Source organism: Pelodiscus sinensis, chromosome 5, assembly GCF_052426305.1.
Source record: "Pelodiscus sinensis isolate ZL-2025 chromosome 5, ASM5242630v1, whole genome shotgun sequence".
Lineage (NCBI taxonomy): Eukaryota > Metazoa > Chordata > Testudines > Trionychidae > Pelodiscus > Pelodiscus sinensis.
In genome coordinates this window covers 33,264,473-33,277,033 of record NC_143056.1, presented here as the reverse complement: position 1 = coordinate 33,277,033, position 12,561 = coordinate 33,264,473, and the positions used below count along the sequence as shown (strand labels likewise).

Below are 12,561 nucleotides of genomic sequence, written 5' to 3'. Positions count from 1 at the left end.
ACTGGGATCCCCTGTGGACACGAGCTTCTGCTGCTGCGGACAGAGACTGCTCCATGAAATGCGGAACAGCCTGTGCCGTGGCAAGCCTGGACCCACCTGAAGCAAAGGCTTCTTCGCTGCAGCCTCCCCTGACCACCCTCCTCCAGGCTGCTGCATCTGATACAGGCAGCAGCACAGGGAGTGGGGGGGGGGGGGGGAGGCAGAAGGAAACAGCTTTTAAGCTGGCTCCTGCTTCCCCTCCTCTTGCTGCCTCTGATACAGGTGAGGAGCTGGGGGGTAAGTGAGTAGTCTTGACTACTTGCTTACATCCCTACTGCCAATGGCCCCTAGGAAGAAGCTAGGGAATGGGAGCAGCAAGCCATGGGGTTCTCACACTCCCTTCCGCCCCCACCCATTTTCCCATAGCAGTGCCCCACACAGTTACCTTTCAGCTCTCTTGGCAGTGAAAAGGAGCCATGGGACAGCTAACAGAAGCTGCAGTGCAGCAAACAGCCAGATAGGTGATCCAGACACCCCTACAATCCCCTTAACTCCCACGGCCCCCTGCTCTGACTCCTGCACTTCCCACAACCCCCAGCCTCCTGCCTAGAGCCTCCCCCCACACTCCCAGCCGTCTTCCCTGAGGCTCCCCAACCCCCCCGTATGAGCTCCTCACCTTCCACTTCACTGAGACTTACAACACTTGTACTTCTGTTCATCTCCCCCACCCCCAAGGCATTTTAATATTGGTGAATTAAATCATTCAAGATGCATATTATTAATTTCAGGCAACATAATTTCTCTTTATTGTGGACTGCAGTCACCTAAAGTTTATGGGCTGTCATGGAGCTTGGCCACATATGGCCTTTGCTAATTTAGCTCTTTGGTCCAGTAATGATGCAGAATAGGATTTATACCTTTTTAAAAGATTTCTCAAAAGTCTTAAGACTTATACAAGGTTTTCTTCTCTCTGTACATCTAAATGTTTAGCTGCAGAGTGAATGTTCAAACGTTATATACATATCCAGTCAATTTAACAATCTGCTATTTAGACTAGAATTTTGTGATTTCCAGTGTATGGTTACACTAATTCAGTATTCAGTGATGCCCTAGTTCGCCCTTGTGTTGTCCTTAAATCATAATGCTATTGCAAATTCACAATAGCAAGACTGGTATAAATCTGGTAAACATTTTAGGAGACCACAAAAGGATTATTTTTTTCTTAAGCCTTGAAGTACTTTAACTACTAAACAATTTCACTGCTAAAAAGAGCAATGAGAAAGTTTCAATGTTTCAATGAAAGAAATAGGATATGAAGCTCTTCTTTCTTTGAAAAACTTTTACACCCTAGTGAAGTAAGTTATTTATTTATAAGGCACCCTTAAGATGAAACCAGGAGACCCCACTGCTATAGTAAAAGGTTTAGCATGTATAGTACATGAAGTGTAAAAGCTTGAAATTCATTGTTTTCAAAAGGAAATAAAGTCTTCCTTTGAGTTGTTTGAGCTTAATATATGTTAACATTATAACCTTCCCAGCCACCGCTATTCAGCACAGAGGTCTGAAACCTATGGTTCTCAAGCCAAATATGGCTAAGTATGGAACCAAACATGGCTCTTATGTCATTCCCAAAATACATGCAACTTCTTAAATTAAAATGAAAAATTAATTCAAAATTTTAAAAACATGTGATTAGTCATTTAGCTTGAATGCTTGCATGAACCTGATCATGCGTGAACCTGGATGCATTTGATGAAAATCAAGGAGACACAAGTAGACACAAGTAAAGCGGAAAGCCTATCTCACTGAGAGGATGGTTTGGGAATACAAAAAAAGATGTTTAATATTGGAGCTGTAAATATGTTACTCTAACAAATACTGGGTCCTCTGCTGCATTTTTACTCCTTTGCTTCAGTAAATCCCACATTATAATTTATCTCTTAAACCTACATGACCTGTCAGCTCATATAACACATGATTCTGTTGATCGATACAAGAACAGACAAAAACAGGTACAGTATGCTTTTTTTTAAAAAAAAAGTTTTAAGCCAACTGTACTGCTAAGTAGGGTTATGTTACTAAGGCAACAGCATATATCTAATGGCCTGTCCTTTTGCCAGGCAACAAACAGCCTTGTGATGCAACTGCACCTGTCTCAGCTATGCGTTGCTATAGAGACATTCCAGTTACTATGGTTACCATCACGCTAATCGCCTAGCAAGGGCAGACATACAGCAGTCTCCTGCGAAAGCCCAGCTGTTCTTCCCAATCTCTGAGTGAAGATTGATTGTCTGGCCATGTGATGGAATGCACTGCTCAGCAGAGATGCACAAGAACTTCATTAATGTTACTTGAAAGAAATCACTTTGTGCATTGCCACTTTCCTGTCGGACAAATGTTAGACTCATATTTTTAAAAGTGTGTGCTGAAAAAAGACAAAAGTCATCAAAAAACCACTCATTAATCCATAATGCTAGGAGCAGGCATACTCCTGAAGTCTGACTAAAAAAAATTCTTGTTGATTTTATGGGGCTTAATATAAGCATTTCACAAGGTCCTAGCAACAAAAAGGCATTTCTGATCAAACCAAGATTTGCTAGAACATTTTAAAATGTAGGTTCTATATTAGCAGTTAAAAGACAAGCACATCTACTGAGAACCTTTACTACTTTGTGGGTCACTATCTTAAATGTTTGCTCCTAGCAGCAAACACTTCACTTTTAAGCAATGGACAGATAAACACACCTAGTTCATTACTAAATGAGAATGAAAGCCTCCATTGTTCTCTACTATATTTATTTCAAAGCTATGCAAACACATGCACTCATCTAGCCTGTAACCACAACAAAAAGAGTTTTAAATCACCTAGATGTGCGGTTTACATGGATACTTGACAGTTGCACTGACAACACACAGTCTTAAATATTACGCAGCCAAGCTCAAGAGAAAATAATTCACTAGCACCGTGCATGCTAGAATCATATTTTTATTTAATGAAACAGGACAAACTAATATTTTAAAACTTCCCAGTTGCTTTTGCCTATATTCATTTTCTATTTTGCTTTTGAGGAGAAATTTTGTAAATTATCCACGGAATTTCTGCTACTTCCAGTCCATGGATTTATTAGGATCAACACGTTGCCATCAAAGAGATCAAATGGGTAAGGAATACTGTAGATTACGCAAAGGATTGAATAACTCATTATACTTTAATATTTTGTTCACTACAATGTTGTTATAACTATTGTGATTAGTTACATTCATTCAAAGAGTCAGAAGTGCAGCTTAATAGAAAGGCGTTCTAGATTTCTTACCTTTGATATGCCTGAGGAGATGTGGGAGGTGTATTGAACACATGTGAATATGGGTGATAGGGTGTCTTTTTCAAAGCCTGAATGAGATTTTGTCTATATTCTGGGTCTATACACCACAAGGACCCCTTTCCGATACTCTGCAAAGAAAAAAAAAAGTAAAAAAAAAAAAAGATGAACATGATCCAGTTGCATAGTTACATGTATAAGCAATACTTTCACAGGGAAAACAGTGGATTTCTTTTTGCTTCAACAGAAGCAGACATTGTTTGTCTGCCAGAGTTTATTACTCCAATAATGAATTTTTTTTCAATTTTATTTAAAAAAGTGAGACATTCACAGATAAACCCCCAACTGTTGCCACTATTTACATTCTTAACAATAGTGAAATTGATTCAATAATAGCTGCCTATTTTCTCCTTACTCCACACTAGAAGAGTAACTACAATCTTATTTTTTCATGTCAGCTTTGAAACAAATAGATTCCTTTTTTAAAGTGAATAAAAAAGTTATTTCTTTGTTTTGCTACTATAAAAAAAAGCCCCCCCCCCCCAAAAAAACTAAAACCAGGAAATAGGGATAAAAAGGAAGGGTTTAAATACCCTAGCAACTGTTTTAAAAATAAAAGGACTTAAACTCAGATTTTATTGGATTCTTTTTCTCAGGGAAAAAAAGCGGATGGATTAATTTGCTTTTGTAGTAGAACTGGATGGATGTCATGTGGCTGGAAGATTAAGTCATTTAAGGCTATTGAGAAATTTTGAATGGTTAAAACCAGCAGCAACTTTAACCTTTCTGGACACAGTAAGAGCTCTAGTAATCAGCCTGTGATGGGGAAGCCCAAACCAAAATTCAATATTTATTCTACAGATCAAAACAACATGATCTAGTCCATGTATCAGTACTATCAGCGGTCAGAGTGCAGATATTCTGAAACTATTTGGTTTGAACTCTTAAAAACAATGGTCACCAACCAGTGGATCGGGATCTACTGGTAGATCTTGGAGTCTGTGTCCGGTGATCATGACAGGTTTGGCCGAAAGGCACAAGAGGAGGAGGGGGGGGTGCTGATGTCAGGGTGCCCCTCTCTCCATCCTGTACCTCATCTCCACAGAGCAGAGGGGGCAGGGATGGAGAGAGTTTGCTGGCTGCTTTTGGGAGTGGTGCAGGGACAGGGGATGGGTGAACCTGCCTTAGCCCCACTGCAGCACCACCCAGAAACCACCTGTGGTAAACAGTGCCCAGACGGAGCCTGAATTCCAAACCTCTGCCCCGGTCCTGAATCCCTCCTGCACCCCAAACACCTGCCCTAGCCCTAAGTTCCCTTGCACCCAAACTCCCTCCCAGAGCCTGCACCTCAATTCCCTATCCCAGGCTTAGCTCAGAACCCCTGCCACACTCCAAATCCTTTAGCCCAAGATCAGAGACCACATTCCCCTCCCTCGCACCCCAACCCTCTACCCCCAAGCCTGATAGAAGTGAGCAAGGGTGGGAGATGGAGGGAGGATGGAGTGAGCAGAGGCAGGGCCTTGGAGAAGGGGAGGGAAGGAGGCAGGGCAAGAGTGTTTGGGTTTGAGGTGGATCCTAGATTGAACTTAAATTCAAAAAGTGATCTCATGCTTAAAAAGGGTTGGAGACCATGGTCTTAAAAAGATATAAAGTGTCTCTCCAATGGCCTTAAAAAATGGCAAGTTAGACACAGAATAAGTTATTTTTTCCCCCCTCACTAAAAACATCTAGGTTGGAAAGAGAAACTCAAAAAATAATCAGCCATTCTAGTTACTGATTGCTGCAGAGGCTGCAGGCTTTTGAATAGCCTATCATACTGAAGTCATTTGATAAGATTTTTGGATAATTGTTGACTTTTCCATAAAGGGGGAAAAAATAGCGAAGTTATTCTAAAACCTCATCGTACTTACTCTCTTAGCACTATAGCTACGGTTGGCAGAATTCAATTTTTTTTATTTGCTTTTAATAAATTCAAATACTGATGTTTATTTAAGCATTTTTCTATTTTAATCAAATTTAATTTTCACAGTTGTGCAAAATTAATGGGTTTTAAGCTTTTTATGTTTATCATTTGGGATAGCTAGGCAACAATTAGATAAATCAATGTTTACTAACATTAACGAACAAAAATCTAATAATTCCTTCATCTTACTTTAGTAAAGTAAAGGCTATGCATTAAACTGTATGCTATGAAATGTACAAAGTGGAGTTAAAAAAAAATCATGACTCTGAAATTAGTACATGACTTTAAGACTAGAAGGGGAAAACATGCTTCTCTGTTAGAAGCCCTGTCATATTTGTGAAGCATCATCAACTTTCAAATTGTTGCATTATCCTACAAAGATATTTCAAGGTTCTTACACGGTATACAAGTTTCTTACAAACCTTCCTCCAAAATTTACAATCTACTGATCTTGTTCCTGAATCTGGATCTGTTTAAATAGATCCCTGGGGGTATGTCTAGACTACAGGCTTTTGTCGACAGAAGTTTTATTGACAGATACTGTCGACAAAGCTTCTGTCGACAAAGAGCGTCTAGACTACATCCAGTTCCATCAACAAAGCAAGCCGCTTTGTCGACATGACAGTAGAGATGCAAAGGACAGTGTAGCTGCAATAACGCCTTCTGTCGACAGAACTCTGTTGACAAAAGGTGTTATTCCTCGTAGAATGAGGTTTACCGCCATCGACAAAACTGCTGAGTTCTGTCAACCTTACATTGACAGAACTCAGCGGTAGTGTAGACACAAGTTTAGTTTTGTTGACAAAAGGCCACTTTTGTCAACAAAACCCTGTAGTCTAGACACACCCTGAGTCTTCACAAAATCCCACTCACTTCAATGAACTCCCATGGGGGAGTAGTCATCTGAATTCCTAGAGCTAATTGCAGGATCTAGTCCTGACCTTGCAAAACTGATACAAATGTAGGCACATGTATGGGTGTTCATCTTGTTGCATTTTTATATTTCACTATAATGGGGATGCTACGCTTGATTGGCTTTCCAGGAGGATCTTAGACCAGTGGTCTCCAAACTTTTACCTCACCCCCCCTTATATCTGTACGTACGCACAAACGGACGGACGCAAACACGGATGGATGCACAGAGAAGGCTGGGAGTCAGTCAACAGCTGAGAAAGTTGGGAAAGGAGACAGGGCCAGGAGTGGAGATGGAAGCACAAAACAGAAAAGAGAGAAAAGTCACCCAGATGATTAGTAGCAGCACCAAGAGCAGAACTGTTTTCCTGACATGGGTATCACATGAAAACCCAGCTGAGAAAGGCAAGTCCCAGTCCCATCCCTGGAACCTAGCCCTGACCACCCCCGGAACCAAGCCCCGACCACCTGCAGCCCAATCCTATGGCAAGAGAAAGCCACGCTTTCCTGTGGGTCGGGGAGAGCCGGGCTGCTATGCTATGGTTCCAGCCTTCCCGGGGAGGCAGGGAGTGCCAGGCTGCCGCACTGAAGCAGCAGTCCCAGCCTTAGGCAATTGGTCATTTAGGCAGTTTTGGGAAGGCTGTGCCTTCCCTTGCCGACATTACTGACAGACCATGTTTTCTGAGTCCCAGTTCTGCCTTGCACACATTAGACAGAGTGAGAAAGATATTAATACAGTCCTTTCAAGAAAAACATACAAAGTGGGATGCATTGTTAGCAGGGAAAATTTGCTGTGATCCTGAATATCCAGAACATAGAACAACGCTTTGAAAGTTACACTTGAGGGCCATCGTACCTGAGGAGATCCTTTTAACATTACTTTAATATATCAATGTGCCTGCTATACAATTTTCTACTCTATTTATATTGCCTATGCTATTATTTTTGTTTGTTTATATACACATCCACAGCTTTTGGTCTATGGAAAAAAACTACACTCATGCACTGTAAACTATTGCATATGAAATATTGAAAAACATGCTAGAATACATCGGATTACCTCAGTGAGCTTGTGATTCAAGGGCCAAAGAAATCAGCTGTGCTTTTAAGCGAAATCCAAATTGCTAAATGACATTTTGCATTCAGTCTTCAAACATTATATCAAACATCAGTTCAAAACAGAGATAAGTTTACTTGAAAATGTACTTGGAAAGAGACGCAACAAGATTGCACATTCAAGTTTCTTGGCACGAGAGTAGTAGCATTTAATACATCACTGGAGAAAGAAATTTAACAGCAATTACCATGTTGCAAGTTTTAGACTATATCTATACTAGAAAGATTCGGTGACAAAAGTACTATCAACATTCAGAAATCGCCAGAAAGGAAGTCAACAAATCATGTCACCCTCTGTCAACATATCACAACCACATTGTTAGCTCCCCATCAACAGAAAGATCAAAGCAATGTGGGTAAGCATCCAACAATGCAGGGGTCTGAAACCTATGGCGCTAGAGCCAAATATGGCTCAATATTGAACCAAATATGGTTCTTTTGTCATTCCCAAAATACACACAATTTAAAATGAAAAATTAATTCAAAATTTTTAAAGGCATAATTACTCATGTCAAGATTATGTTTTTAATCTATTTCACCTTTAACTTTTCATTTTAACAATCAGACACCCTTCCACTCATTGGGGATCGTGCATATTCTCTTTTTAGTTGATTGGTAATGAAATCTCTCCATCATCATATGTAATGATTAACTCTGAGCCCCACAAAGTAAAAATGGTGAAGAGAAAGAGATAATGAGTACCAAAATTTTCAAAAGGAGTGGACAGACTTGTATGCATTTGTGGATAGGCCTGGGTAGCCACACTGTCTCATTTGTAGTGTGAGACTGTTCTCAAACAAACAAGAACTATGACAAAACCTGCAGCATTTCCTACAAAATACCTCAGGGTCATGCACGAAAAAAGCCTGTGAGGAGCTGCAGCAAAAAATGAACATTGGACAAAATAACCTACTGGTATGGTCATAAAAAGGTGGGAGCTTAAACTCCACAAGTTTTATGGGCTCATACAGCATTATTAGAGAGTGGAAGCCTTTCACTGACAGGGATTATGTGAAGAGATGCATTCTAAAAATTGGTCAAGAACTATTTGGTGAGTTTCACAGCAAGGACAAAAATTTTACAGATAATTCAAGATATGTCATTATCAGCAACAACAGTCCATGACAAAACTGTGAAAATGGCCCATCAAATTGACAAGGAACAAATGCAAAATCTGAGTATAGCTACTTAATTTTTGTCTGCTTTGGACAAGACAACTGACATATGTGGTGTTAATTAGTTGTGTATTCTGGTACGATATATTTGTGTAAATGCTGTGCACAAAAGAAATGATTGAGATATTACCAATGAAAAAAAAATCAAACAAGGTGCAAAGACATCCTTTAAACTATGATAAACTTTGTAAATGAGAAAGAAATACAGTTGGATAATTTTGGGTGTGTACAGATGGTGCAACTGGCATGGTCGGCAAATACAGGGGATTCTTTACTCTTGTCGGAACAGCTGAACCACCTGCTTTTGAACTTTCATTGCATTGTGCATCAGGAGGCACTTTGTGCACAATCTTGGAGAACAGAACTCAGAAGTGTAACAGGACTGGTCATTCTCTCTGTCAATTGAATTCTTGCCCGAGCCCTTAATCACCATCAATTTCAGTCACTGATTGAGGAAGTAAATTCTGAATACCCCGATCTACTAATGCACAGTGATCGCTGGTTACCTCGTGGCAAAGTTCTGTCTCATTTTGCTGCCTGAATTAATGAGATTAAGTCTTTTTTTATATGAAGGGTGTCTAACACACCAAGCTTTTAGAGAGTGACTGACTGGTTGCTCAAGTTTTACTATCTCATCAATATTACTGATCATTTGAACGAGTTGAACCTTAAACTACAAGGGCAAGGAAATACAGTCCTCACTCTGCAGCAGGCAGTGTTTGGATCTGAGTCAAAACTGATTGTCTTCCTCAAAGATAGAGCTGGGCAGACTGGCACATTTTGAAAGATTATGAACATTTTGTGATTCGTATCAGAGAGAATCCAAATAACAGCCCTGATTTGCAGCAGCTTGCTGGGTTTGTTTCTGAGCTCCTGATGGCATTCGAGTCATGTTTTGTTGACTTTTGCAAACATGATGCTCTGTTTAAGTTTATGATTCTTCCACTTAAAGCATCTGTTGAACTGGATTTGACAGTCATTCCAGGCATCTCAATCAGCGATTTGGAAATGGAAATAACAGATTTCAAGGAGACAGCTATCTGGGTGGAAAAATTCTGATTTAGAATGCCTTGCTCTACAACGTGCATAATTAGCAAAACTGACAAGTGGGCTGATTTGAAGAAATTGGAGCACAATGATAATCTGATTCTGAAAACTTGGAAAGAACTTCCTGTCACATACAACACCATGCAGAATGTCAGCTTGGCCTTACTTCCAGTGTTTGACTCCATCTATATGTGTGAGCAGACTCATTTGAAAACATCAAGGGTACTTTGCGCTCAAGATTGACAGAAGAGAGCCTGAATGTGTGCATGAAGTTGAATTTGGCCAGTTATGATGTAAACTTCAAAGAAATGTGCGAAAAGATGCAGCAGCAGAAGTCCCATTCAATAAAGTCCTTGAGTACTAAGTTTCATTTATGATGATGAATAACTTGTATATTTTCAGTCATGCAAATGGGCATTCTTATACTGGCTCTTTGTTGACCACTTGATCTGAATTTTGATATAGTTTAGCTCTTTGGTTTGAATAGGTTGCTGACCCCTACCACAGTGCCTAGCATCATCTTCAGTCGCTAGGCACTGTGGGAATGTGCAACGTAGCACTAAGCATTTTGGGAATGTGAAAAACATCCCATCGGCACCTCTTTGCTTCTCAGCCCTCTTAGGATTTCCAGCTTACTTTCGCACCATTTGAATGACAGTCCTTGCTGCAAACTCCAGCATCTGCTGTGAGAAATCATGGCTTTTTCCTCCCATGTTGTGCTCAATGTGTTTACATCATCACACACCGCAGCAGAGCTACCTATGCAATTAATAGTTGAGGACAAAGACTCGGGTGTGGATGATAATGACAGGGACAACAGCGAAGTAACATTGCTTTGGGCTGTCACAGATCAGCTATGCACAGTAGAGCATTACTTTTGGACTAGAGAAACCAGCACTGAGTGGTGGGATCGCAGTGTCATACAGGTGTGAGATGAAGACCAGTGGCTACAGAACTTTGAGATGCATAAAGTGACCTTCCTTGAGCTGAGTATTGAGCTGGCCCCTGAACTGCGGCACAAGGACCCAAATGAGAGCTGCTCTTTCAGTAGAGAAGTGAGTTGCCATTATTTTGTGGAAACTGGCTACTCCTAATTGCTACCCTTCAGTTGCAAATCAGTTTGGAGTGGGGAAGTCTACCATCGGGGCAGCCTTTATGCAAGAGTGCAGGGCAATAAATCACATTTTGCTCAGTAGGACTGTGACTCTGGGAAACGCGGATGACATAGTGGCTGGCTTTGCTAATATGGGCTTTCCAAACTGTGCCGGGGCAACCAATGGTGCACATATTTCCATTATAGTGCCACCCCCACTTTGCCTCACAGTACATCACTTGTAAGCAGTACTTCTTTATGACCTTCAGACAGCTTGTGGGTCACCGTGGGAGTGTCACAGACATAAATGCGGGGTAGTCTGGAAAGACGCATTATGCATGCATCTTCAGAAACAGTGGCCTGTACAGAAAGCTGCAGGCTGAGACTTTCTTACCCGACCAAAAAATTACAATGTGTGTGTGTGGGGGGGGGGGGGGGGGGGAGAAGATGTGCAAATGCCCACAGTGACCCTCAATGACTCAGCTTATCCCTTACAGCCCTGGCTCAGAAAGCCTTACATGGGGCACCTGGATAGCAGAAAGGAGCGGTTAAACAACAGGCTAAGCTGATGCCACATGGCTGTTGAATGTGCCTTTGGCAGATTGAAAAGGAGATGAAGATGTCTGTATGGAAGGCTGGCCCTTTGGAGAATCATATCCCCAAGGTGGTGGCCACATGCTGTTGCTTACATCATCTGTGTGACGGTAAGGGTGAAGCATTTGCCCACGAGTGGAACAATGAGACACATCGCCTGGAGCACACAGGTTGGCCACCAATATCAAGGAGACTCGGAGGAACTTATGCAATAAGGGGCATGGATATTGCTGTGCATTGGCATTGTTTCCTAGCCTCATCCCAAGCAAGGCATTTATTTGTATTGACGTGTTTCAATCAGGATGCTCGATGACAAGGGATGACAAAGGTTACTGGAAAACCTCCCAATAGTGTTAGCATCCAACTATCAAAGTCACAGCTGCACACAAAGGGAGTGTGTTGGGGAAAAAGACATTACCTGACTCTGAAAATGAGTGCAGAAGCAGAATTGCTGAATAAACACTTTTGCATATGCACCCATGGAGGCCGATGTGTGGGCATAGAGGAATAGCTGCTGTGAAAAGAATTCTGCATGTACTGACAGGGGGACCTTTGGCTCGATTCAGTCTGCATCTTGATAAGATACTTTAGCGTTTCATTTTGGTCATCCATGAGCTTTAGCATGTGCTCGGTGCCTTCTGTTGTCACTTGCATCTCCTTAGCTCTTCTTTACTCCCTGAAACAGATCCTTGACCAGATCCTCTCTTGTCCTCCGAGATTTTTTCCTTAGTTGACAGAGCCTGTCTTTGGAGGAGCATACCTGACTTCAAGATCTGGAAAAGTAACCATTAACAATAGAGTGACTATACTGATTCTAATAAAGATTGTAACATTTCACTAATTTGCATGTCTCTGAAGAACACAGGCCACTTTTCTTGTTACCCTAGAGGCAAACACAGATCTCTACAGACATTTAGATTATGGTAAATTTTAGAAATGGGCGGGGGGAGGAGGAGAGTAGGAAAAGCAAGGTAATCTAGATCCCCAAAATATTACAGTCTGCACTTGTTTCTAGGTACACTTGCTGCACAATTAGTAATAATCCTACACTTGTCCACAGGCTGCCATTAACCTTCAGCAGGAATATATCAGCCAGAGTAACAGGCAAACCTGGGTTCTGCTTCTGGATGCGAGCGGGGGATGCTGTGGTCCTGCTTCTTATATGTGACCAAACTCTGTCACACCTTGTTCCGACAATTCAGTTTGAGGAATGGTTTGGGAGAGTGTCACTGTATGTCAGTAGCAGCCCTGCTATGGAATCTATGTGAGAAAGTTAGTAAGTAAATCAGGCAAAGTTTTGACACCATCTCCCAGTAAGATTCCACTGATACCGGAGTACATTGATGCTCTGTTAGGACATAA

The 12,561-nt window shown here is 41.3% G+C and overlaps 1 protein-coding gene and 1 long non-coding RNA gene across 6 annotated transcripts in view; one reads left to right on the top strand and one right to left on the bottom strand.

Annotated features, from left to right (window-relative positions):
* FOXN3 (forkhead box N3) overlaps positions 1-12,561 on the bottom strand; it is a 339,469-nt gene that overhangs the window by 145,184 nt on the left and 181,724 nt on the right. For all 5 annotated transcript variants that reach the window (XM_025184274.3, XM_006122337.5, XM_006122336.5 and 2 more), the window contains one exon: positions 3,294-3,430. In XM_025184274.3, the coding sequence (XP_025040059.1) occupies positions 3,294-3,430 (137 nt within the window). The remainder of the gene's footprint in view (positions 1-3,293; positions 3,431-12,561) is intronic.
* The window catches only part of LOC142829094 (uncharacterized), a 97,151-nt gene continuing 87,492 nt past the window's right edge, over positions 2,903-12,561 (top strand). The window contains exon 1 of the long non-coding RNA XR_016349602.1: positions 2,903-3,140. This is a non-coding gene — a long non-coding RNA (uncharacterized LOC142829094). The remainder of the gene's footprint in view (positions 3,141-12,561) is intronic.